The 27,916-nt window shown below is 38.9% G+C and overlaps 1 protein-coding gene across 2 annotated transcripts; it reads right to left on the bottom strand.

The window, feature by feature from the left end:
- Positions 1–663: 663 nt before the first annotated feature.
- Positions 664–27,859, bottom strand: cers3a (ceramide synthase 3a). Of its 2 annotated transcripts, XM_042488147.2 has the most exons (12): positions 27,666–27,859; positions 21,261–21,442; positions 17,764–17,881; positions 13,373–13,491; positions 12,546–12,603; positions 12,290–12,340; positions 9,501–9,593; positions 8,633–8,761; positions 6,819–6,925; positions 4,762–4,915; positions 919–1,138; positions 664–803 (listed from the first exon to the last, which is right to left on the bottom strand). In XM_042488147.2, exons 2-11 carry the CDS (start codon positions 21,431–21,433, stop codon positions 959–961), a joined length of 1,182 nt encoding a protein of 393 aa, XP_042344081.2. In that variant the 5' UTR covers positions 21,434–21,442; positions 27,666–27,859; the 3' UTR covers positions 664–803; positions 919–958. The 2 variants fall into 2 exon arrangements, with proteins under 2 accessions (XP_042344081.2, XP_087937592.1); XM_088081466.1 differs by lacking the exon at positions 664–803 and having other exon boundaries at positions 824–1,138; positions 27,666–27,858.
- Between the last annotated feature and the right edge of the window lie 57 nt (positions 27,860–27,916).

A 27,916-nucleotide genomic window follows, 5' to 3' on the forward strand; every position in this document is an offset into this window, starting at 1 on the left:
TTATAGAGAATGTTACTCTAACTTTAAGGGGAACATTTTGGGAACTTAAAGAAAACTTGACACAGAAAACATTACTAAAACATTGCATTGGTTGCATTGTACCATTCTCATAACAATTTTAGAACCAAAAATTGCTCGCTGGCTGCCAGTTGTTCATCGGCATATAATAACAGCACTACTGGTACTGTCTGGCTGTGTTCCTAACTGATGCCGTGCAGAGGCGTACCATGTGGAATGGGAGTTGATTTTAAATCTTTTAATAATGTTTTACCTCTTGAAATAGGAAGGTGTGATTTTTCCTGAAAGGTTGGACGGTGTGTTTTTAAACACAGATCTTTATACACCGCTGTGTGCAAAAAGTTCCATTGGTGCATGAAGGTGAGCAGCTCCATAACACCACCAGCATAACCCATCTAACCCCGCCCCGCCTCAGCCCACATCATCCTGGTCTTTTGTGTTACTGGATCCCTTAGGTCCCCCTGTGACCATAAATTAACGTTGTGAGCCAGCAGAGGGTTGATAATAAAACAAAAAAGCCAGGGGCCTCAATGAATCAAACTGTGAGATGAAGCAGCCCGGGGAGCGTTCTCTGCTGTACCAGCTCTGCATGGAATAAATACAATGAGATGCTGGGCACACAGTAGGGACTGTGTTTTGTTTGCTTGTTTGGCTTGCTCGTCTCTTCTGACCTGTAGGACAAGAGTTGTCACAGACAACACTGTGGAGCAGGGCAGAGAAAGAGTTGGGAGTCTCTGAAACGTGATGATATCTTTGGTGGCTGTTCATGTGTGGAGTTCCGAGTGCTGTAAGAACAACGAGGCTTATTTGGGGTAGATTTCTGTTCCAGCATCTGGAGGAATAAATGCGTAAATGTTTGCTCATGCTTCTGTTTTTACAAATGTGATGAAATGTATTTACCATTGTTCTACTTCTGAAATCTTTGGCACTGTAGCACGAGTCAGCACATAGTCTTTGCCCGGCAAATGTTCTTTGTAGGAGACAAGCATCCAAAGCCGCCGTTCTTTTCCTCCTCTCCCACTGCCGATCCATTGCCAAGCTTGTGCTGTACCTCACTGTCGTCATCTGTCAGGCTGCTCTCCTCCTCCTCTTCATTGTCACTCCTCTCATCTCTGGTCAGCTGTGACATCAGAGAAATGCATTAGATGTAGAAAGAGAGCAGATATGTGTGTGTGTGTGGGGGGGGGGGTTGAAAAGAGGAGTGAGAGGGAGTGGATGTTGGGTTACTGCAACAAGCAGCAGATGGAGCCAGTAGCCAAAGGCAAAGAGAGCAAAACGTCCACCTCGAAGCATATTTTCTGCAGTACAGGACAATGAGCTGGAGTCTTAGGTTCTTGTCAGTGGAAACATTGAATTTCTTCATATATTACTGCCTTCAGGGTCACTGTGCTCTCTGCTGTTCTGTCAGTCAGAAACAATGGGCCTCATGCAAGAATCAACATACGAACAAATTTTCTCTTATTTTGTTTGCAACCATTCATTTTTGGGATTCACTGATGTTTTCTTTTTTTTTTTTTTGTCTTGTGCTGGGCAACAATTTGTGGAAATTGAAATGTTTTTCTCTGATCTTGGTCAGAGTGCTCTCAACCACTCATAAAATGTTGTTTTTTACCTATGAGAAAAGCAAAAAATAAGTTTTATATTTGAGGAACGTGAAAAAAATGCATGAATATAATTAAAAGAGAAAAAGAAAAGAATTAGAAAATGTTTGATAATAATTATAATGACTGGATTATGAAATCCAAAGGCTAAAGAAATACTACTATAGTTGGTGCACTGATCCCAGTTACTGTAATTTCAGTTACTGTGTGTCCCAATGCTGGCCAGTGCTGAATGTATCTAAGTACATTTATTCAAGTACTGAACTAAAATACAAATCTGAGGAACTTTAACTTTACTTGAGTATTTTAATCTCATGCCACTTTCCACTTCTACTCCACTACACCTAAGAGGGAAACATTATAGTTTTTACTCCACAATTATTATTAGATAATTACTTTACAAGTTAAGATTTTTTTGTGCACAAACCAAAAAAATGAAGTGCAACTAAAACATCAGTCGATCTATAAGAAAATAATTCTTTTCATGGAAAAATATTTAATGGTCCCAGCTTCTCAGATAAACTGTACGAGGACCTCTTGCTTTTCCTATATATTTTTTAAGTCTATTTCACAGTAAGTCAACTCCACTTTCACTACTGCAGAAGTTATTCTTCTTTCAGCCTTTTTTAGTGTCATGTCTCCAGTATTGGCAATGTGTCAGAGTCTTTGCACACAGCACAAAATCTGTTCTTATATAGTGTTTAGGGGGCATTACCTGTGCTAACAGGTGACTTCTCATCAGTGGGATTCATCTTTGAGCACACCTGGTCAGAGCAGATTTGGGTGGTTAAGAACGTTTGGTGTATCTGGACCTGACTTCTGTTATATTTTCTCTGACCAGAAAATTAAGATAAAATATCAGAGAAATTTCAGAGAATGTTGCTGCATGAGTCCCAACTGTCAGTGAGTGTGTATGTGTCTAAAAGTCATGGCTTTGTTGAACATTAGGTATTTGCTCCACGTAGCTAAGCAATCTGTTTCTTACAGAGCAGCCCTTGTTAGAAACTGTTCTAGGACAGACAAAGCGCATTCAAATGGAGACAGTTAGGTAAGAACAATGAAATCACCAAGGTCTGCTAAATGATTATCAGTGCTGTCAGGGAGTGTTTCCTGAAGAGATAGCTGGCAGGTTATGTACTGTAACAACTAATCACACAACGCTGATTTTTTCTTGAGTCAGAAATGAAACACAATCTTTCACTGTATTCAGTCAAAGATTGTGTTTAGACCCCAAATTGAACCCACAACCACTGCGGCAAGGATGTAACCTCTGTACATAGGGCATCTGCTCTATTATTTGAGCTACTGGGCACCCCAAAAATCTGTGATTATGGTGACATCACTACAATGAAGCCTGACCAGGCAAGAAGCACAAACAGTCAGATCAATGTGTATTCTGTCATTGCCTCCCTAAATGACCTGTATTGGCTTTTTTTCCATTAAATCCATCCATCCATCCATCCATCCATCCATCCATCCATACATACATACATACGTACAGCCATCCACCGGCTTATCCAATATGTTCTCATCCCAACTTGTCACATGGTCATCCTCCTGTGTCAGCTGTTTATGTTCCAGCATGGCACTACCGTGATTTCATCACAAGCACATAGTGGTGAGGTCAATGAACACATTACCATGGGCAAGCTAGCTATATTATATTAACAAAGGCGGCCATGATGTGTGTTTTTACACTATCACACCAAGCACTGGTATTCAGAAATAGACACAGCACTGTGATGCCACCACAAATGACTGGTAACACTAGTGTGAACCATAACCATTCCTCTTCACTTGAGGTGGACTGGGGGTGGGAGGTGGTGTTTTGAGCTGAATTCAGTCAGACCTCAAGGGAAAACAGGAAGGTGGGGACGATGGTCTGACGAAAGGGTCTGCTGATGTCTATACTTAGGCAGCACCAGGTGGGCCTCACAGAATGGCAGTTGTTGTACCTCACTCTCAGCATGGTCTTTGCTGAGGAATTGATTAGGTTCCTGAAATGGCAACTGTGTCCATGGAGAAAGATGAACAGTGGGCAAAATGCTGTCACTGAAGAGAACAGGATGGTGGACAGTTTTATGTACTGCCTTATACACCAGTCAGCCAAACATTAAAACCACTGACAGATGAAGTGAATAACAATGATCATCTCGTTCCAATTCAATTTTCTGCTGGGAAGCCTTGGGTCTTGGCAATCATGTGGATGCCACCTAACACGCTCCACCCAACCAAACATTGCTGCAAATCATGACTCCCCATGATGGCAGTAGCCCCCTGAGCAGGACAGTGCACCATGCCACACCCTAAAAACTGCTCAGGAATGGCCCGAGGAGGGTGACAAAAAGCTCAAAGCATCAACCTGGCCTTTACCCTCCCAAGATCCCAATCTGACTGAGCACTTGTGGGGTGTGCCGGTTCTTCAAAGATACCTCCAATCAATGGTGGGGCCTACTTACATTGGTCTTGGCTCTGACATGCCACGACATGAACGTGGGTTGGTGTCTGGCACCAGGGTGTTGGCAGCAGATCCTCTTAGTCTTGTGGGTGGACAGGTGGATGCATTAAGTACTTTGTCATAGTCCTCAGGCCATTCCTGAGCAGTTTTTACTATGCATTGTACTGCTGAGGGGACCACTGCCATCAGGAGGTGCCGTTCGGTGGCATCCACATGAATACCAAGGTCCCAGATTTCCCAGCAGAACAATACATTGCAACAAGATGATCAATGTTATTAACCTAAGCAGGTGCGTCCTAATTGGATCACTGCCTTTATGGCAGTTTCAGTAGGTGAATGTGTGCTCATTATAAGAGAAGAATATTACTTAATTCCAGTAAGAGGGCATTTTGTAGATAAACCAGCCACTTTTTTTTCTAATTTAAAGATCAGCAGCAAAGACCAACTCAGCGAATGGTGACTTCATCCAGTCTGGTGGAGAAGGATTTATCTTCTAGGTTTTATGTTATCACCTGCCGTACAGCCTAATTGAAATGATGACTTGTGATGTCTCAATGGCTTTACCAGACCACAGTGAAAAAATGTTAAGTGATGTATAGTGTTGCTTAGCAAATATTGGATACCCCTGAAAAAAGATCTGGAAATATTGACAGATGACAGGCTGTTGTTACTGAGCAGACTTACAGTGCCAAACATGAATTTTCTGATCATGCAGAGAATGAGATAGGCCCAGAATATGTGCAGACAGAGAAGGACCACCAGCATCATGTTGAAGAAGTAGTAGCCAAAGAAGGCAGGGTAGTGGTGAACAGGGTAGACCCAGGTACAGTGGATCAGCCTGAAACACAGCAGAATAGAATTTTGTTTTAAAAATCTGAGTAGATGGTGGATAAGCTAGCTGTTGACGCAAAAGGAGCTCCTGGATATAAAACAAATTAAACTCAGACCTATAGTCTTAGTTTTATCATTTTTAAGGCTAGACTTATTACGAGAATTACATTCATTTAAAGCCAGAGTAAATAAATAGGTTTTCAGCTGTTATTTAAAAATGTTGACTTCTGAGTCTACTTCTCTCATAGTTTTTGGAATGGTATTAAACATTTTAGGAGCAAAGTTAACAAAAGCTGTGCTGTCTGTTTTCTAATGCACATAATTGTGTGTATTTAACAACCCAGCAGAACTTGTAAAGGATTATACAACGGCAGAAAAGCTGCAATGTAGGCTGGTCCCAAACCATTAAGAGCTTTCAAAAAAAGTGAAAGTAACTTAAAATATTTTCTAAAAGACACTGGGAGCCATTGGAGTGGTGCTAAAACCAGGGTAATAGGCTCCCTCCTCCTTGTTTTGGTTAAAAGTCTTGTGGCACAATTCTAAATAAGCTGAAGTTTCTAAAATGACAGGCCATTAAAAAGAACATTGCAATAATCTAATTGATTTGAAATAAAAATAAAAATAAAAGTTTGTCAGTGTCTTTAAAGGATAGGGACAACTGTATCTTTGGAATGTTTTTAAAGGTCACCTTCTTTATGTGTGAGGTAAAACTTAAATTTGAATCCTGAATAGTGCCAAGGCATATTACTTAAGATTTAATAGCCAGATGCACAAACTTGGAAGACATTAGATCGCTTTTAGCTTTGGGGATAATTAAGAGTATTTCACATTTCTTTTTGTTCAGTTTTGTTCAGATGCATCTATATTTTTATCTCTTATATTATTTAAATTTAATATTTGTTATTCTTCCTTTATGTTAATTATTTTGCACCAAAACACCAAGTCAAATTTCTTGTATATGTAAATGTACTGGATTCTGATTCTGATTCTGATTCAAAAAGTTATTGCTTATCTAATAATAAGTTTTTACTGCAGTCATTCCTGCGGTCAGGGAGCAAAGGCCAGTTTACAGTTCCTTATATATACTGAGTTTATTAGATCCACCTATCTGAAATTAATGCAGTCTAATCAAACAGGCTGAAGGCCTTCACCTACCTTTGTTTTTGGTAATGTTAGTTAATTTAATTTGTTGATGAGAGATGTAACAATGACTAGTTTCATGGTATACCGAGGTCAATTCCAGATTACAAGTGTTACAGTTTTTACATCTTAATTGTGTGAATGCTGGTTTGGAATTAGCGTGAATGATTTTTGAGTCAATGCTGATTTAGCATTAACACTTATGAGATCTAATTCTGACTTATTCTTTTCGCATTCATTCCATTTATGCAATATGCCTTACACTTTTTAAATGTTCTGAAAAATCCCTTCACTCTCCCTTAAGGTGTAATTTTATTTCACCTCATGATGTTTTAGGAAAAGCACAAAGGTAGAGGTGTTTAAAACTGTAATATCTCACTCATTTTTTATATTTTTTATCTATATAAATGACATGTCTACATTTCAAGCAAAGGCAAATTCCAAACTTAGAGTTTTGGAATTTTAATGTCCTTTTCAAGCACTACTCTGCCATGTTATAACCAATTTGCCTAACCATGACTCATCACTTTCAAACAGAAACACAGGTGATTCTGATTAACTGATGAGACCTCCATCAGTTCCTGCCTGTTTCTGCTTGTGGCATCACTTTAAGGCTCAACTGTCAAGTCTAGATTCACACCTTTACACACACGCACGCGCACACACACACACACACACACACACACACACACACACACACACACAGCACACACACACACACACACACACACACACACAGAGACACACACACGCACACACACACGTCTTACCAGAATGGAAAGATGATCAGTCGTGTTACCATAAACACGATGGCAAACAGAACAAAAAGACTTTGGCAGGTTTTCTCCCACTTGGCATAGTTGAATAATTTGGCAGACTAAAAAACAAATGAGTTGCATTGTTAATTGGCCACATTTCAAAACCAAGAGCAAGTTTAAACTTAAGTACTGCCTGCTGTATCATGGCGTAAGCAGAGAGTAAGAGTGTGGACACTGGGTTGGTGAATGGTTATGGCGATAGTTTAAACATGGGTGAGTCCTGTAGGGTTACATTCAGCTACTTTAAGACTGACTGCCATTCTCCTCCTGTTCACAACGTGACCTCAGACTTTCCTTATCCTGGTCAGCTAACATAAAGATTCTCCTGTCTGTACATATTGCCCCTTTCCCTGGTCAGTTGCCAGATTATCTGTGTTTGTTGGTATCCTGCTTTCCAGCCATCTGAACCTGGACCTGAACCAAAGCACATTAATCATCTTTCGGTGATGAACCTAATGAAGTGACTAATGTATTTCAATGCATTCAAATCTACTAACAAAATACCTCCAGTGTTGAGCAGAAGGATGCATCTTAGTCACTGGTATCAAAGTAAGCATCTTCAAAGCTTTGGCTGGTAAAGTTGCTACCTGGATGGGCAGGGAACGTAACTAACACTCCACCCTGCCTATCTGTCGGTGTTGGGTCTGCTAAGCCTCCAGCCTGCGTGCCAGTCTACTAGCTTCTGTCCTGCACCCGACTTGCTCGCCTCCAGCCTGCTCCCTATCTAGGCTGCCGCCTTCCTGCCTTCCCTATGCTAGCTAGCCTGGCTCATAGACTGGAAAAATAATGAAAGTAGCTACTGTGACGTCACCTACTGGTTTGTGGACTGCTGCTTTGAAGCCTCAAATTCGTCACATGTTTTTGGAGCCAGGAGTGACCATATTTAGATGAGAGGTTTGAGCTGTGGGGGAGCAAGGGAGGGATCTGGCTCACAGATTGTGGTAATGCCTCACAGACAGCCTGTCATTTAAGAGGCCCCAAATATGCATAACTCTCAGCCTTGTTAAAAATGAAAACATATGCAGTTGTCATGAAGGGGAATTGGCAATAGAGACCAAATCTGTTGTTTCTACCTGACTGTAAACATGTTTATTTCTGCTGTAAAGTTGTTCATTTTGACACGTCCATGGGGACGCTGTTTTGGAGCCAGTGGCCAAACGATGAACTGCACTTGTTGGCACTTTGGCACACATTGGCTTCAGTATTCAACTATAAGGGTTGCTGTTTGGTCTGGCTTAGCTCCAACTACAACCCCCTATTGGCCACTCCTGGTCACAAATTTGCAAATCCTAGGATGGCGAAGGAATGGCCCGCCTTACTCTGCCTTACTCTGCCTCTGATTGGCTTGCCCTGACAATCTTACCCTAACCCTAACCATTCCTTTTGCCTAAACCTAACCATTCCAACCCAATCAGCAAAGGCAATGAGTACTAGCCAGTCATATGGAGAATAACACGAGTTGCCATATAAATCTTCACAAATGGGCCTCCTGATCACCCTCCAGAGCAACTCTGCCTATACCACCAGCCCCCTTGCCCTGGTTTCAACTGTAACCAAAATCTTTCACCTGGTTTAAGCTGCCCAACCTTAACAACAGTTTATTTGCAATTACCACAGTAGAAACTTAACCATAGTGTTTGTGTATGTACATATTGTGAAAAGAAAAGGTTTTAAAAATGTTAACACTGAACATAATCAAGGTTTTGCAAAGTCATGCAGTATCAACCACTTATAGGGCTGTTTAAAATTATGTGGCTGTAGCTGACCTCCAGTAAAACATCAGAGGCATCATGGACGATCATGACCAGGGTTCCTATACGAATGTAGTTAACACACCAGGAAAATGATAAGAGCACCAGTGTTGCCAAGTGGTGGATGATTTGCTCCTTAAAGTCCTAAGGGAGAGAAAAAAACAAAACATAAAGCTATTACAATGGAGGACATCATGATGGCATCAAGGAAGCTGCTAGCAAGCCAGATAAAGGTCTTTAAATGTAAACATCAGCAAAAGTTGAAGAAAAGATGAGGAAGAATTGGCACTAGGTGAACTGACTGGGTCCAAAAAAACCCAGACTTTCATGTGGGAGTCTAGTGTTTTCTTCCTGTCTGGTTGTGATGTTTTTTTCTACACCTGACCATGTCCCTCCTTCCCCTAATCCTAACCATCTGTGCCAGCATGTGCGTTTGTTGACATCCCAGTGTTGGCTGCCATGTGCTTTCCTTGCCTAAATAAAACCAGGTGCAGTTTTAATCCCACCATATTCTTTTATTGACATCACAGTAGCAGCATCATGGAACATCAACAGCAGAAGCAAAGGGATACCTAGTGCTGAAGTCCCCCACAAAGCAACAATATGTGATGACTTGGGATGAGAACGTCTTGGCAGAAAATGAAGGAAGATTCACAAAAGGATCAAATTACAGAGCACAAGTTAAAGAAGCTGATGGGATCACGTCACTGAACTTGTACCTTGCATAATTCCATGTGACAAATAAATAATTGATTGATTGATTGATTGATTGATTGATTGATTGATTGATAAAATGGTTGGTTGATTGGTTGATTATAGGTACATCACAAGTGCAGGAGATTCAACCAAGTTGAAATTTTGGCCTTCAACAGCCACTACTCACCTTTCTCTTGACATCAAAGGCAACGCTTAAGAGAAGAGATCCATAGAAGCTCATCTCCAGGATATAATACCAGTACTGAGACTCCAGCATGGACTGCAGATAGAAAAGACAGTGAAACAGAGACTGTCAGAGAGACATCAACAGACAAAATGCCTGTCCCTTAAGGCTGTTCTCTTTGTCCAAACCCCTTTGGCTGTATGAAACTGAAGACTCTTTTGTACACTCAACTCCATTGTACAAAGGCAAGTACAGACTGATAAAGAAGCTATGGGATCATATTGGAGGTCCACTGTTAGATACCACCCCCTAAACATGTGAGTGAATGTAATACAAAACTTAATAAATATAATAAATATGTACATGTGGAACTAAACATAGTAAACACAGTAAACACAGTAAAACCAACAATAAAAAATCTAAGTGGCAGTGATTTTTGTTGTTTATCTGCAAAGTCAACCTGAGATTCAACCGTCACACAATGACGTTACCTTAATGTCATGTATAGAGCCTCTAAGCAAAACAGTGAATGGAGATCAGCAGTATTTCTGTTTTTGTAAATGCATGTTTTGACTATTTTTTAATTTCAAAAATCTTAAAATGAAACAAATAAAAAAAAACAAAACAGCATTGGGTCAATATGTTGGATATGGCATGACGGCATGAAGGCTTGAAGGAGTCAGGTTTTAGGAGCAAGTTAAACAGTGAGAAGCTACTCCATGTGAAATGCTGTTTCACGTTTTTCTTTTTTATTTATTTATAGATAAATATATTTATCTATATATATTTTCTAAGTTTCATTTATTTATTTTTTTCATCCCACCAAAACTAGCAATGAAAAGGCACCTCTGGGGACACCAAAGTTTTGGTGGGGGGCCATGTCAGCCTCAAGTTAAGAGTTAAGGGAATAAAATACATAAACAGGAAGAAATAAAAACAATAATAAAAAGAGAAATGCAAAACCAGAAACACTCACAAAATCAACTCAGTTCAACAGAGCTGACCCACTCCCAAGGGTCTGGGGGCGGGCTCTGCAAGGGTTCACAGCTATCTGCAACAGATCAATGTCCTGAGAGAACTGACGACCTGACCTCTGACCCTGAGCTCCCAGAGCTGACCAGAGATGCCAACTCCACTTTCTCTTTTTATGTCTCTCCTTATTGTTATTATTCAGTTCATTTTTTAAAAAAAATGTTTCTTCTTCTTATTATTATTTTTATCAGTGCATTCTTTACTATATATATGCAGTATTATATATTACATTTATGTTTATGTCATTATTTATGTTCTGTATTTTCCTCTTAGTTTTATTCCCTCAGCCCCCCTCTCTCTCTTCCTATCAGCTGCAGACATGCATGCTCCTTAACACATACACACGCAGGCCCTCAATAATCACCCATTCTATAGTAAAACAACCAGTTTGCATGTCAATAACAGCAAGAATACTTTGGTGCCCTATCATCTTTAGTATGTTAATTTTCTGTTTTTCTTGTTTTGTCCTGTCCTGTTGTCACAAGTGGCCCCAGGTGACTCCTGTGTGTCTGTGTGAGTGAGAGTTTAACTTATTTTTTGTGTGTTTGGTGCATGTCTATTGTGTTTTGGTTTTGTCTGTTCTTTGTTTTGCCCCCACCCCTTATCTGCACCCATCGATCAACACACCTGCCTGCAATGAAGCCAGCTGCCTACAAGAGAGCCAGCTCCACAACCACTTCCTCCTGGTGGTTTTTGTGATCTCTGCCAGGATTCCCTGCCAGTCATCCTGTTCATATATATATATATATATATATATATATATATATATATATATATATATATATATATATTATGATCATCATATAAAAATATTGAACATACTGTACACATTTATGACATTTTAAAGCAACTGAGGCAGAGTCTGTTGAATATGTGCACAGGAACCATGAGGATGGGAGATTTCAACCTTTCAAGCCAATAGTTTTTCAGAGGAATTAGTAAAAGCAGAGGAAGAAGAAAAAGCTTGGCAGAAACCTTGCACTGAATGAGACTGTAGAAACAAGTTCAAGGCTACAACTGTTGAAGGAGCTAGTATTTGTGACAGTTAAGTTCAGATTTATTTATTTTCCCCAAAGGCAAATTCACCTTGCACAGGCCAGGCACACAGTAACATGACAACAAATACATAACTAGTGCAACCATAAATACCACACATTATCTAAAAGTACAGTAATTAAATAGAATGGCAATTCTATAGATTGGAATGTATTAGACATAAAAGAATTCCTGGCTAGGTGTGAATGTGAGCATGAATGGAGAAAAATCCTGAGAGCTACGATAATCTTGTGACCTGGTCCTGCAACTTTCCGAACATATTACTGAGGTCTAAGATTACAGACCATTTTTAACGAAAATGTAATGTCATATGTTGACAAATAATATATATTTTGTAACATTTTTTTGTTGTTATAGAGAATGAAATAGAAAATGTTACTAAAACCTTGCATTGTACCAATCTCAGAACATTTTTTTTAAGAACAAAAATTGCTAGCTTGTTCCCCTTTCCTGGTGCTGTGTTTATTTGTGACTCTCCATGACATGGGACATACTGTGGAAAAGCTGAGTGAATGTTATGTTATGTTTTGTTATTTGTTCTGTGTCCTTACATATATCCTATACCATGATTTTCTATGGCATTAGATCTGTGCTGTAATTAACTTCTGTTCAAGGACAACTGAGGCTCATCGAGTAGATTTACATGTAATTAGATTGTCTGATGGTAATATGATGATCGCGGTGTGTATAAATAGTATACAAACCTGCTTTGGAAAACCTGTCCATACTTCCCGCGTGTCATAAAACCATTCTTTCTGCAAAAACATGGGCAGAAAATGTTATTCCATTTGTACAGTCATCTGAAATGTGGATTTTATGAAAGATATGGAATACACAAGCACAATGCTGCTTGCAACTTTAATATTTAACCACAGATATCTTAAGTTGTTTTGCGCAGTAAATCGTACAGTATGTTTCTGACTGAAATGGACTCATGTTCCAATTATATAAGCTACTCACATCATACAGTGCTATTATTCCTCCGATAAATGCAGACAGGTAGAAGAAAAACCTCCAGCTGTAGGAGGCAGAGAAGAGACACTTAGTTGGCAGGTTTCCATGACAGATTTACGCAAAACTTAATTTTATATATTTTCGAAATGTTGATAAAACACAGTTGCAAGATGACTGTGTTTCCACTGAGTGATGTTATGTGACTTCTGCTCTGGTGATATTATTCCAATAAGTATGGCGATGGATTATCAAAACACTAGCCGGTTTATTTTTTATTGCAGCCACCACACTAGCCGTCAATATCTCCAATCCAAGGCCACATAGGTGTGTTATGGAGTCATAATGGAAAGGCAAGCCCTTTATACGTGGGATTGGCCATGTATGTGGGAATTGTGGGAGGTGATAGTCCACAATTTCACAGAGGAATTGTGGATTCAAAACTCCTAGATGATCTGCTCAACATTTGACATATATGCCTTGCTATAACAGCTCTTGTATCGCCTGCTGCATCATGCCCGGGGGAGTCAAACCTCTTAAAAAGAATTTCCATTGCAATTTTGCAAATATTTTTGGAAGCCTGTGTGAATATAAAAACTTTTTTTTTTAATGTATGTGTTTCTGTTAGTCATATTTTTATATTCACATTTTAATTTTGCACAATTTGAGGGTTAATGGAAACCTGCTTTCAATAGCATGGCTATTGAAATGTTCTGGGTTGTTGTTATCATTGTCTCACACACACGCATGCATGCACAAAGGCACGCACACACACACACACACACACACACACACACACACACACACACACACACACACACTCAAAGAGTAGTGACCTGGCCTCTCTGAACTTCTTGAGGACTCCAGGAAGGTCCTGAGTACGTCTTCTTCTGAACCAACGTTCAACTTGTCTCACCGACAAACTGCATTTCTTAGACAGCCCATCAATGTCTGCCTGAAGGGGGGATACAAACACACACACACACACACACACACACACACACACACACACACACAAAAGCAAACACATAAAGGAATTAAGATTAGATTTATGTCTATCTCTCAGAAGAAAGAACATCCCTTCTGCAGAAATATCGGCTTTTGGTGGTCGTACTTTGTTAAAAACTGTTCTTAATTTACCACAGACCTTTCAGCAAAGGTGACATGGTCACATGCTCTGCATTCCATTTACTGCTGCAGATCACATGCAACATTCCTTAAATTTTCCTTCCAATCCAGTCCAAAACAAATGTATTTATAAAGCACATCTAAAAACATGAGTTGACCAAAGTGCTGGACATTAATACATAGATTAAAAAACAGTACTGATGGTCGAATGAAGCCTCATGAACCATTTTCTTTCTTTTCTGAGTCTACTAGGTGGCACTCTTTGTTCAACAGAGAGTTGAAAGCATGTAAAATTGCCTTTGCTTGACCTTTTTTCTTTTCTTTTTTTTTTTAACAATAGCGCCATCCAGTTGGCTCAGAAAAGAAAGAAAACGGTTCACAAGGTTTCATTTGGCCATCACTAAAAAAATAGCACAAATATCATAAAACAGGACATAAAAAAAAAAATGTTACAAAAAGGCAAAAAAACCCACAAGGTAAAACCACAAAATTGTCAACTCCCATACTAGGTCTGAGAACACCGAGCAGAATGAATGAGTTTTAAACACGATTTAAACACAGGCAAGGTGTATAGGGAGAGATGGTGACGGTCTTTCAGTGACCTTCCACGTCAACCTATGACGTTTTAATTATCCTTGCCGCGTCAACCTATGACGTTCCAGGATGCCATTGATGTCAACAAATGCATTATGGTGAGATGATGTGATGGTGGGAGGATGCAGCCCGTTGCTGTGCATGATGCAGCATGGTCCCTATGTCCACAAAGAGAGCGGACTGTCGCAATAGTTAGGATTAGGCACCAAAGTCACAGATGGTTAGGTCAAGGCAAAAGAGGCACATGGTAAGGTGTAGAAAACACACACACACACACACACACACACACAAACACACAAAAGTCTCTTGTTTGTGGGACCCATCCACCTGCCCACTCACCCTATAAGTGCAGTTGCACTCCTTATTTATTCTATCTTGTCTTACATAAGTATTATTATATAACCTGTGTGGTGATCAATGGTGAACAATGTTAGTTTTTTTTTAACATAAACAGTGATATTAGGTTCAGCACTCAGTGATAGCCTTCATCTTTATAATAGACTTATGACAATAAGCTGACATAAACAATTGCACAGGTTACAGTAGGTTTAAATTACTATATTGACTTCACACAAGTCATCTTTCATCTTTGAAAATCTACCTTCTGTGTTCCTAAAAATTCATATGTTCAGCTATCAAGCACTGGCATCTAAGACAGGACAAACAATCAAATTAATATTATTGAACTAAAGGAGGAAAAAAAAGGAAAGCCAAAGAAAAGGACAAATAGAAAATACAGAGCCTTATTCAAGGTGGGCTCGTGTGGTGCTCCCCTAAATGACTGTCAGCGCCAACATGAAGCATCACAATTCAGTAAATTCAGTTCATTACTCTTGAAACATATTATAAAACACTGACCACTTAAATAATCTTTTTATATATATTTATTGATAGGTTTATTGATTTTTTTGTTGAACTGTTTCCCTCCATTTATATATTAAGGGACATGTTTTTTGCAGCCAATTTCTTGTTATCTGTTTCAATGCTGTTATATGCAGAATCCTGAATAAATATTTATTATATTCATTACATCTTTTATCCACTGTTTTACCCAGTAGCATAACATCTACATTCAAATACCTCTAAATTTTTCCAAAACATTTCTAATGATGGGCAGAACCAAAAGATATGACTGAAATTGGATTCACCACACTCCCTCCAGCAGTTTGATAATATTTTAATGTCATATTTAGATTATTGCACTTGTGTTCTAAAATAACGTGATTGTTTGATTAATTTCCTTCCAAGTGTCCCCTGATATTTGTGTATTAAGTTCTTCTTCCCATTCTAACTTTGCCCGTGTCCCTCGTTGACTGAGACTGTTTTCTAAAATATTATAAAATTCATGAGATTTGATGTGGTACCTTAACATTACCATAGTTTTTAAAAAATTTTTTTTTTATCAAAAATTGCACAATAACAATGTGCGTATTGATGATATTTGAGCTGCATAGCAAGTCCCCCTTTCTCTGTGTTCTTTATGTATATATTTATGGAAACAGGATGTGGATAGTATTAAATATCTGGGAACTGTGATACCAGATATTTAATACTATCCACATCCTGTTTCCATAAATATTCATCTTTCAATTCCCTGCAAACAGGAGCGCCTAGTACCATAGCTTTTTATTTCTGTATATTTAGCTTTTATCCTGATGCTAAACTATTAGTATTAATAGTATATAGTATTCAGAATTTGCATTATTACTATTTCTCCTCTCAATACTGCTTTTTCTCCCTCCCACAGAGTAACTGGTTCTACTTCTTCAGTATCATTGATCTCTAAATAGTTTTTCAGAGTTGATCTTATTAGTTAGTTTTTGTTTTTGTTTAGTTTCCATTTGTAACAGGTGATCAGAGGTAGGTAAGGTAAGGTAAACAGAGTCATTGGATTTATATTGCATTCTGTAACCTTTGATACCTGATTCTTAAACATTATATATATATATATATATATATATATATATATATATATACACACACATATAAAAATATATATACTATATATATATCTATATATATCTATATATATCTATCTATCTATATATATATATATATATATATATATATATATATATATATATATATATATATATACACACACACACATATAAAAAATATATATAATATAATATATATATAATAGTATTTACCATAAGCTTTTGAAAATAAAGTATAGTCTCTTCCTTTGGAATGGAGAGTTCTCTACATGTCTATCAACCCTAACTCTTTGACTGCTCCTCATTATTTTAGCGGCTTGATCTGAACTATGTAGTCTGTTACTCTATGTGTCCAGACTTGGGTCCATGATTAAATTTAAATCACCAGCGGTGATTGTTATCCCATGACTTTTTGAAACCATAATTTCTATAACCCTTTTGATTAGTTCCGGGCCTTCTTCAGGAGGATTATAGACATTCATAAATGAAACAATTACATCATAGATCTTTCAAAACTACCATTACGTATCTACCTTCCTTGTCTGTTATCAGCATTTCCAATGTAAAAGTTATTTGGGGCATTATTAATATTGCAGCTCCTCTTTTTGAAGACTTAAATGATGAGTGATATATCTGAGCCTTTGTAAATTTCTTCAGTTTTTTCATGTTCTAATTTCACTGAAGGAAGATTATATCAGGTTTCTTTTTTAAGTTGTTGTAATAGCTTCTTACGCTTAATTGGGTTATTAATACCATTCACATTGTATGAAATTATCTTTATTGTTTCCATTTATTAGGGGGTTAGTGTAAAAGATAGATACGTTTGGTATGTCTGACAGTCGTGAAATAATTGGACAACATAAAGATGACATACTGACTCAACAATGACTTCCTAAGGTGGCAGTCCCGTTGTGGCTGCCTGATAAATAAAGATTGAATATTCATTCATTCATTTATTCATTTTCTGTAACCGCTTGTCCTCGTAAGGGTCGCAGGGGGGCTGGAGCCTATCCCAACTGTCATCAGGCAGATGGCGGGGTACACCCTGGACAGGTCGCCACACTTAAAGATTGAATATATTTAACTTATTTATAAAAAGGAAAAGGAGGTTTACTGATTGATTGATCACTCCAAACTCAGAACGTCAGAGGCATTTAATTAAAATGTCAAAGGTTGACGTGGAAGGTCACTGACCGACCATCATGATGTGACGACTTTGGAGTGAGATTGTGTTGGCCCCTAAATTAAATACACGTTGTCTTTTCTTTTTATATTTTCTCTGTACCAAGATACTTTTTGATGTATCTTTGCCCATCTCTGTCCTCTGAAAACACTTTTTACTGTCATGTGGTGCTACTTGCAGTGCATGTCTTTATTTGATTGTTTTCCCTATTTGCAGCAGGGTTTTGTTTTTCGTTTTTTTCCTAAACGCTGTCAAATTAGTGAAGATATTTTCTCTTGTCTCTTGGTGGTGTTTTGCCTATTTGCATGTGTTTTCTTAATTTTCAGTATGTTGCTCTCAAAGCCACTGTACAGGGCTAATTTTTAAATGGGACGTTGATTACCTGAACAGGATTCCGACACTGCGTAATGTAGTAGTGTTCCAGGATGGGGTTGTCCTCTGCTTTCAGATGAACTCTGTGCTTGATCCCAGCAGAGACTGCAAGTGGAGTTGCTATCCACCTGGAACACAGTCGACAAACACAGGTTCAAATCTACCAATGTCAGTGTCAGAAGAGGACACTAACACACACACACACACACACACACACCTACACACACACAAACATTTCAGCCAGACCCTCAAAATTTGGCTGTTGTACCAAATTGGAGGGGCAATGTCTCATTGTGATTGTTTTCAAGGTTTATGTCCTTAATCATGGAAAATTCATGATAGCATTGCAGCAAAGGTATCTTTCTATTTGCTAACAATCCATTTTTCATCCCTCCATGATTATTTTTTTTCAGTAAAAAGAAGGTTACATCAAAGAATATAATCAAGTCATATATCACGATAAGGCTTTGACTTAAATCTATTTACCAGTCGTATTATCATGATATCGAGGACAACATAATTTGACCTTTGACCTCTAACACTGCAACAGGGCAAACTCTGAATGCCTCTACAAATACCTTCATAACTAACTTCATATTGATCTGATGTGCCTATGAATACTTAAATTATAAAGAGCACAAAAAAGCTTTAAAATTTTAAAACATGAACATGAAACATGTCTTGTCAAAAATGTGTTCAGCTTGTTTCTGATAGAATGTTCAGAACTTTCAGCTGCATTGGATTCAGTTATTGGGTCCATTGTTAGTAGCTTTCTAACCAGCAGAAACACAAAATTAAAAAAAAAACTCACAACCTTCCCTAAGATATTAATTATTTACCAATTTTACACTTTACTTTATATTTTTTATATATTTTTATATAAAATATATAAAATGCTACATTTGATTATGCCTTTATTCAGAATCAATGGCTTATGGTTTATGTTACATTTAACTAAGTACCCAGAGGCATAAAGTTGCTTACTATAGTGTGTCTTTTGTGTGTGAGTTTTTTGTTGCTGTATAGCATGATGAGAATTTTAATCACTGAGCATCAGTGAAAAACCCTCATCAATATGTTCACCTTCGGCCCTACTAGTTGATGTGTAAATTGTTATTCTATCTTTGCAGTGTGAGCCTCCAATAAAATGTAGACCACAGCATTTAACTCCTCAAGTAACTAGTTTCAGTTCTTGAAAGTGGTGAGCTAGCTAACCATGTTCTTTCTTGAGGAACAAACATTACCATGATAATTTTGGTAGTGTGTCACATTGAGGCATTCATCCCAATAAGGAAATAGACTGTAGATCCTCCAGAATTGTATGAACTGAAAAACCCTTGCCAATGTAGGGATACCTAGCCCACCACTTGACACCCTGCAGTACAGTAACCTGTCATTTGGGCAGGTCGGCAGGTAAAGCCAGAATTCAACCCCCCATTTGATTCAACCATCCATTGAAATCAAAGCCTTAGCCTTGGTATGACATAGCTGCACAACAAGTCCATTTTTTTTGGCCATGTTTAAATGTGTTAGCTTAGATAATCCCCTTTTTCACACTGGCTTTATATGTAAAATAGTTAAAATAAATAAATAAATAATGAAAAACAAAATAATTGCACATAGAAAGACATTGTTTCTGTGGTGCAATCATACATTTTCCAACACTACAGGGACACAGGCCTAGAGTAAACACTAAATTTACTATGAGACATTGTCGCTCCACATCGGCACAACCAAGCCACTGGCTCATGGACTTTAGAACTCTGTTTGAAGTACCTGGATACATTTTGCCAGTCTTTAGGACTGCCTGTCTGTGCTACAATACTCCTACTTCCCCACCTCTTCAACAAAAGTCCAGACAGGCTCCTACTCCTATGGTGTGGTTCATTTGGATAGTTGATTACATAAATACATTAGTCCCATCATACCTACTGGAAATTGTGTGACTTTTTATTTTTTGATCATCACAGTCTTGCAAAGGGAGCTAATTATTTTCAATAACTTTTATTACATATTATTGGGTGAAAAACATAGCTCACAAAAACAGCTGCATATTTAGTAAACATGATCAGGTAACTTCCAAATCATTGCAGACAAATTATTATAAGCTCAGATTTGAAAATTGCACAACATCATAACCTTTTTGAAAATTGAAATGCAAGAAAGAATGGAGCAAAATTTGTGCTTGGACACTTCAATGGCTTTGTCACTTAACAATTGGCTTATTTGGTACACTTGGTGGTTCACTTGTTCCAAGATCACCCCTTCAAGGCAGATCTGGCTTTTGATATTCAGTGTATATCTGTGAATAGATTAGTGCATCGTCACCTAACAGAATGAAACAAAAGAAATAACACACTCCAGAGTTCCATTAAACCAAACAAAACATTGCAGACATGCAGGTCATAAGCAAAAGAAAAAAAGAAACATGTTGGCATATTAGCTGTATTATTGTTTTCTTGTTGTTTTATGTATTGTGTTTACTGCCTATATTTTGTCATTTTATTTTTCTAACATGTTTCTGCCTCTAATCTCCTGTTTAATTTTACCTTAACACTCGCCTGGCCTTTGTTCGGCATTATTGACTAACTTTTATTGTTTTAACACCCCCGGGGTTTCTTGCCTCTGATTTGCTTTGTTTGTCAAAGCACTTTGTAAACTATTTTATTAAAGGTGCTATATAAATAAAGTTGTTGTTGTTATCATTATTACAAGTGCACAGACATTCTGGAGGGCCACAATGGATTGTTTTGTAAATTTTCAAGTAAGAGACTCTGAAACACCCTCCACCTCAGAAACCACCAGTGAAAATGCTGAGGGTGAGACTAGCGCACATAGTCATGCTACAACATTCCTGCAAATGAGAGAAGACCCAAAATAGTCTAGATGCTATAGCAGCAATGAAGTCCCCTCTTTATATTTTAACAAAGACACATTATACATTGATACATTGATTATACAGTGATTATACACTGCATCGCAACATCCTGCAATCAAAAGAAGCATGATGGGCATGACATGTAACATGTCAATAACATTAATTTACATTCTCTGTTCTATGGCGGTGAAGAGGGTAAGGAGCTCCTGAATCTCATTGTTTTCACTCTTTGCAGACATCTGTTGCCATGTTCTTTCCTCTTTGAATCAGCTAATAGCTACTTTGTAAATCTCCCATGGTTTGGTCACCAACAAAATACTTAATCAAAATGTCACACATGGTCACGTCTTTCCAGTGTTATATTTCACAAAGGCCTTGTTACAGTGCTGTTACTACATCTGTTATTGAATCAAAGGAGAGACCACTCTTTGCCCCTTTCCTGCAATCGGACATCATATACAGAATGGCGAGGTGGCATAATGGCAAAATATTCTCACCTTGAACAGGCAGTGTAAATGCGAGTACTGAAGATCCCTGCTTTAAATGGTACTGTCTAATCCTTCAACAGAGAGTTTTATGCTGTTTATATGACCATATGGGAGAGAAGTTGCAAAGAGCGTAGTTCTTACCTTTCAAATAGGTATCTGATGAGCAGGAACACAAGGGCGTAGGGGACTGTAACATAGAGATGTGAGGCTTTGGCATAGACCCAGCCTTCCCTGTCCTCCAGGTCAGCCCACGTCAGGTTCACAGGCAGCCAGATTCTGTCCCACCAGAACCACTCATATAACGTGTCAAACATCCCTCCACCCTAACAGAGCCACACAAACACAACAAGTGAGGTTATACAGTACTAACTAGCCATACAGAGTACACACAGCACTGTCTGACCTAGTAAGTTATGAACTGATCCAGAGATACCAAGGAATCAGCCATTCAGCAAGCTTGTCTTCCATATGGAAGTTCCTTTCAATACTGCTTTGGAACCTGGTGTCACAGGAAATATGTACTCATTTGCACCCAAACACAGTGCAGCTCATTAATGTGAGAGCTGGCAACAACTCTCACACATTGACATTTTAAAATGTATAAACACTGAGCAGCACAGTATAAAACAATTTAAAAAACTATCAAACTAAATAACAGTGAGATGCAAAACACAGAAATTAGCTGACAGTGAGGCAAAAACAATAAGATGCAAATATGGTGCAATCTAATATATACATACACAGTGACACTAACAAGAAGTCTGAGGTTTCTTTTAAACAGCAACATAACAAAAAGAAGAATTCTTTATTATCACTTGTACATTGCACAGCAAAATTTGTCCTGTGCATTTAGCCCATCCTCTATGTAGCAGTGAGCAGCTGTGTTCAGTGCTTGGGGATCAACTCCAAATCTTCTGCAAGCAGGGGACACCAGAGCACACAGAGGAAACCTACATAGACCTGGGGATAAAATGTAAACTCCACATGATCTGGGACGGCCCTCTTGCTGTGAGGCAGCAGTGCTAAATACTGTTGCCTAAGTGGACTAGTGGACCAGTGGATGATGTGTTGGTGATCACCACTGCATCTCACGAGAGGGCCCACACTGCACATGGCAATCCTACAGAATGGAATGGATATGACAAGAGGTGGCTTCAGAAAAGCTTGGTCAGACTTGCGAATAGTGCATTTTCCTGAAATGTGGGACATGTTCATCTGCTGGGAAACCTCTGGTCTAAGCAATCATGTGGATGCCACCTGACACACTCTACCCACTCGAACATGGTTGCAGACTGAGTACCCCCCAACAAAGCAACAGCACCTCCCAATGGCAGTGGCCTCCCAGCAGACCACTGCTCCATGCCATACCTCTAAAACTGCTCAAGAATGGCCTGAGAAATGTGACAAAGATCTCAAGGTGTTGGCCTGGCCTCTACACCTCTACATTACCCAGATCCCAATCTAACTGAGAAATTGTGTTACGTGCTAGAACCCAACCTTGCAATCCACAGGACTCAAAGGATTAGTTGCCAAGACACCACAGCAAACCCCCAGATGACTTGCAACCATACCTCGACAGGTCAGAGCTAAATCTGCTCTAAGGAGGCCCCACTGTGGATCTGGGGTACTCCCACGGATACTCCATCAAAATGATTTGTGAGGAATTTGGAGGCCAGGTCAACACCTTGAGCTTTCTGTCACAATTTTCTGTCTATTCCTGAACCATTTTTGTTGTGTGGCATGGTGTATTGTTCTGCTGTGGGGGGCACTGCCATCAGGAAGTACTGCTGCCATGAAGGGGATACTTGGTCCACAATGGTTTTTGGGTGGGTAGAACATGTCAAGTAGCATCCACATGAATGCCAGGACCCAAGGGTTCCCAGTAGTACATTTTTTGAAGCAAGATGATCAATGTTTCTTATTTCATCTGGTTGGTGGTTTTAATGTTTAGGCTAATCGGTGTATACCTAGCAGGGATTATAAGGTGTCTGAGGTCATCATTATCTGGATTAAGCTTATCTCTATTGACAATGAACATTTCCTTTGCCACACACCTTCCGTTTGTCTCTTCTACCACCATAGCATTGCTAATAGGATTTTCTTGTCCCTTTAGTACAACCGTTGTAAAGGGAAGTGGTTGGACACCAGCTGTTGCCCGGGCCCAATGATCACTGGAAAGGAAACATTCACATGACCTCCCCCTCCTACCCAGAGTCAGTTTCCCCTGTCAGTTCTATTTCCTGTAGCAAGTCCATGATTACAGTCCCCTCCTGGCTGCTGGCACCAGACTGTGCTTAACCAGGGACATAAAGCTACCAGTGCTCACAGAGCAGTAGTTTGCTAAACATGAGGCAGGTTTCCATTACAGATTAGCAAAAAATGTAAGTGATATTTCTGAAATATTGACACGCATTGCGATAGATGTTCAAAACCTTAGCAGCTTTATGTCTATTGCAGCCACTGCACTAGCTGTCATTATTTCCGATCAACGGCGACGTAGACGTGTTATGCCAACAATAATGGAGAGGCAAGCCACATATACATGGGAGCGTGAATGCGGGATTTTTGGGAGGTGATAGTCCACGATGTTCTGCGACGCAATAATATCTCTTGTAATGCCTGCTGCATCATGCCAGGGAACCAGTTCCTACTGACAAGCATATAGCCATAGCATTATGTAACCTATAAAAGGAAAAAAAATGCAAAAATGCAAAATAATAGCTTTTTTCGATTCACCTACATACTACTTCATGTGAGCATAAAAACTTTTTTGCAATAAATCGAATTCTTTTTCTGAAATTGACGTGTTTCCTGTAGGCCTATTTTATATGCTTTTGCAATTTCAATTTGAACAATTTAAGAGTTCATGGAAACCTGCTGAGAAACAGTCACAATTTTGTAACTCTGAACTCTCACTACCTTATCCCTAGTGGGCCCTATATTCCTCACAGCATTAGAAAAAAATTCTTGTACACCAAATAAATAGGAAGGACAAAAAATGTTTTAAACGTTTTGTGTCAATCCTTTGTCACAAGACTTCTGACATGAAACCTCTTCGACATTACTTGCGATCTAGAAATTAAATTGAATGAACTTTCACTAATCATTTTGCGCATTTTAAAGTGGTTCCAATTTAGACTGATGTTACTAAATAGTGAAATTAAGAGGAATCCCTCAAGTTATAATTTAAGATTTTGAAACAGGTTTTGTAAATTGACTTCATTACACATAGATTTTCTCTATCTTATTAATTCATGCCATCCCATCCCTGGTTTTAGTTTATCAAGTGAGCCCGGGCTCCTAAAGGGCCAGGGCTGATCTGTGGTCCGGCACAACAATCATGGTTCTCAGTCACTGCTTTTGAAGGCAGAGATTTGTGAAGTCACTGCTACTGATTTTGATTTAGCTGCAGATGCTTTCAGGTGTCTTCTCTTCTAAATTTGTGCTAAATTTGTGATACATTTACTCTCTTTGGGCTAAATCTTGCAAGTCTTGGTAGTGTTTGTTGTGGTTAGCTTAGGACAATGTCACTAATCGGGATGAGGGACTCAAATCTCTAAACTCTTTTCCTGCTACTTCTGCTAGCTAGCCTGGTTGAGGTTCCACTTTCTTTTCTCATCGTGTTCCTCCACCTCAATCTTTTCCTTCTTCCTTAAAATGCCTGGCTGCGACGCATTGCTTACAAATGACTACATCAAACTGACACATGACAAAGGTGCAAAAATTTTACTATGAATTGTTTTTATCAACAGAGATGGTGGTAAGTTATTCCATTAAATAGAGTACAGTCAGTGATGCTGCAGTTACTGTAATGTACATAAAGGCCTATTTCCTGAACAAATATTGACCCAGTGATCCCTCCCTTGCTCTTGAGATCACTACCACACCTATTTAACAATCCTGTTTCTCTCTGACTTTATTTCTCTCTCTCTCACACACACACACACAGAGAAAGAGAGAGAGAGAGAGACAGAGAGAGAGAGAGAGAGAGAGAGAGAGAGAAACAAAAACTGACAATGAAGGGCGAGCTTGCAGCTTAGCAACCAGTCACAGTACAAAGCAGTTAATATTGGAGACATACACAAACACCAGTACACATACACATGTAGCCCACGTTTGGAGAGTCAAAGTCCTAACATCCCTTATTGTCTAATATCTGGCCCAATGGCATCTGTAACTTAACCCTTTAAAACCTGAGCAAACTGGTTTGATTTCTTGCAAAAACATGGGGAAAAAGCAATGAGAAACTAAACAAGACATGACCCAAAAAATGGCAAGAAATTAGTAAAAACGTTACATTAAAATTAACTGAAAAAAGCACCTAAAAGAAAATAAAAAAAGTTTTAAAAAAGTACTGAAATTTACTGTATACATTATTTTCTGCAACAATTTTTAAATATATAATTCCAACAATTAAAATATATAGTTTATGAGTTTATTCCAATTTTTTCCACCAAAACAATTTTTTTGGTAATTTTCTTGTCACCTTTCACTAATTTCTTACAATTTGTGGGACATTTCTTGTCAAGTTGCTTGCGTCTGAGCAGAAAACTGATGGTGATCCAGGTTTCAAAGGCTTAGTACAGTCTCTATATTTGCACTGGTGTCTGAAGTACATGCGTCTCAAATCCCCTGATATCAGCTCCACTATATTAACGATTATTATAGATGTTTGAAGCTGGTCATGTCATAACTTTGACAGACTGCTAAAAAGGCTCACTCCGAAGTTTTTTTTTTTTTTTTTAACACAATACATTATAAACATTTCCACTGAGAGCCTCTGAGGATTCACTCAGTGTTGTGCATTACAAAACATGTTCAGCCTGCATGTTATATGGACAGCTCTCTGTCTCCTCAGGTTCACTCAAAACATAAACACTCAGTAAGAGTACAATATTTTCCTCGGAAATGAAGGACAAAAGCTGAAAGTTTCATATTAAAAAACAATAAAACCTCTAAAATATCTCACTACAATTCACAATCAAACAATTGTTTAGTTCAAGTGACAAGTGACATTTGTTTGTAACTTAAAAAAAAACAAAAACCTTTTCATATTTGCTGAAACTGTCACTATATTCACAGAGCACTAAATAAAACAGACAAAGCAAAAGAGATCGTTCTTATCCCACACTCATAAAATAGTGCTTTTGGTGTAAGATTGCAACGCCAAAAGGCAGGTGGGGGCTTTAAATAAGGACACAGCTAGACAAAGTTGGTCGCGGTGTTATACGCCAGCGGACAGACCTACTGCGTCTGCATGATATGAACACAGGCAACATCACTTGAGAACGCAGCTGTTCAGAACCTGTTGCATCAGGTTGAAATACTGTCGATAATGACGTAATATAATGAGTACGAGGGCCCCTATAGGGCGTATAGGAGGGGTGGTGGAGGGATCCAACAAACCCCAAACTTTAATGCAGGAGTGCGGTATTCGCTTCCAATCTTAATGTAATGCTTTTATTTCTACACCTCACCATGTGCCTCCTTCTACTAATCCTAACCATCCGTGGCAACATGTACTTGTTAATGTCCCAGCATTGGTTCCCATGAGCTGTTGTTCTCTAAACATAACTACGTGCAGCATCGTTCCACTATGTGGATCCCAGAACGTAAACAGAAGAAGGACACCTGAAGCGTAATATGTATACACAGGAGTCCACTGACAAAGCAGCAATACGGACAACTTGGGAAAAGAACGTGTTGGTCATTAAGTCAGCTCCTGAACTGCAGTCATAATGAGTATGTTGGTCCAGCTGGTGGATGGTGCTTTAGCTGAATGTATCCAACATGGCAGCAGGGTTACAAAGATTCCCATTTTACAGCTAAACTGCACACAAAAATATGCTTCTGAAATCATCTGAGGAAAGAAATCACAGAGTCTTGATTCATATTTGATCAGAGCTGCTGAGTTTGACAGTTTGACCACGGTTCATGGAGTGACTGAAATGATTGACAGCTGCGTTAGAAACTCCTTGGCTCTGATTGGTGTTTCTACCACGCTGCCATTGATTCTAATTTTCATTAGGAGGTGCCAAGAGGAGGAGGGACATGTTTTTTTTTTTGTTTTTTTTTTACACAAAAAATGTCTGTGACAGTTTCAGCAAATATGCCTTTCCAGAGCTGCTTGCCCAGCACTATGATTCCATTCTCCTGTCAAATTAAGATAGAAAATGGTTCAAAGTCTTAACCCCCACCAATAATCCTAAGCCAAATCTTTCCATTTGAAATGAGCAGATCACATAACTCTCACAGAATCTTTGTGTTGTCCTTCTGACAACAGAGACTCCATTCATCCCTACTCAGCCACAAAGGTCACAATGCTTAGAGAAAACTTCACTAACTGTAGGCTAGACTACCTCTCTGCTGTAGCTACAGGTAGCCTCGAACCTGTGACAAACCTCTACTACATTTACACCTGAATTAAAGAAAACTATCACTCACATGAATGCTAAAAACAAGCATATAGCTCAGCAATCACACGCCAAGGTCACATACCAGGGTGCACAGGAACACAAAGGGACAAACAGGGACACACAGGCTTACCGGGCACGGTCAGTGCTTCCCAGTCAAGCAGGTGAGGGCTGTAGTTTCCACAACGGCCGACTGCTGTGTTTGCTGTGGGAAATCCACATGAAAGGTAAAATCCTCTATTCCCCGGACTCTGACGAGCTGCCAGCCACTCTCTTTGTTTGACATTCTTTGGAGTCACACCCAGCCCAGCCACAATTACCTGGGAAGGTTTTTTTTTCCCCCTCCAGGAAGCAGAGAGGTAGGCTAACGGACTGCCAAAACAC

Source organism: Plectropomus leopardus, chromosome 1 (genome assembly GCF_026936395.1).
Source record: "Plectropomus leopardus strain MGB_pleo_1.0 chromosome 1, ASM2693639v1, whole genome shotgun sequence".
Classification (NCBI taxonomy): Eukaryota; Metazoa; Chordata; class Actinopteri; order Perciformes; family Serranidae; genus Plectropomus; species Plectropomus leopardus.

Coding starts and splice junctions, on each gene's coding strand:
- cers3a (XM_042488147.2), bottom strand. CDS start 21,433: ATGTTTGACACGTTATATGAGTGGTTCTGGTGGGACAGAATCTGGCTG. Junction 12,604..13,372: donor AAGAAGTTCAGAGAGGCCAG/GTCACTACTCTT, acceptor TGCCTCCTACAG/CTGGAGGTTTTTCTTCTACC. Junction 6,926..8,632: donor CCTCTGATGTTTTACTGGAG/GTCAGCTACAGC, acceptor TTTGTTTTTTAG/TCTGCCAAATTATTCAACTA.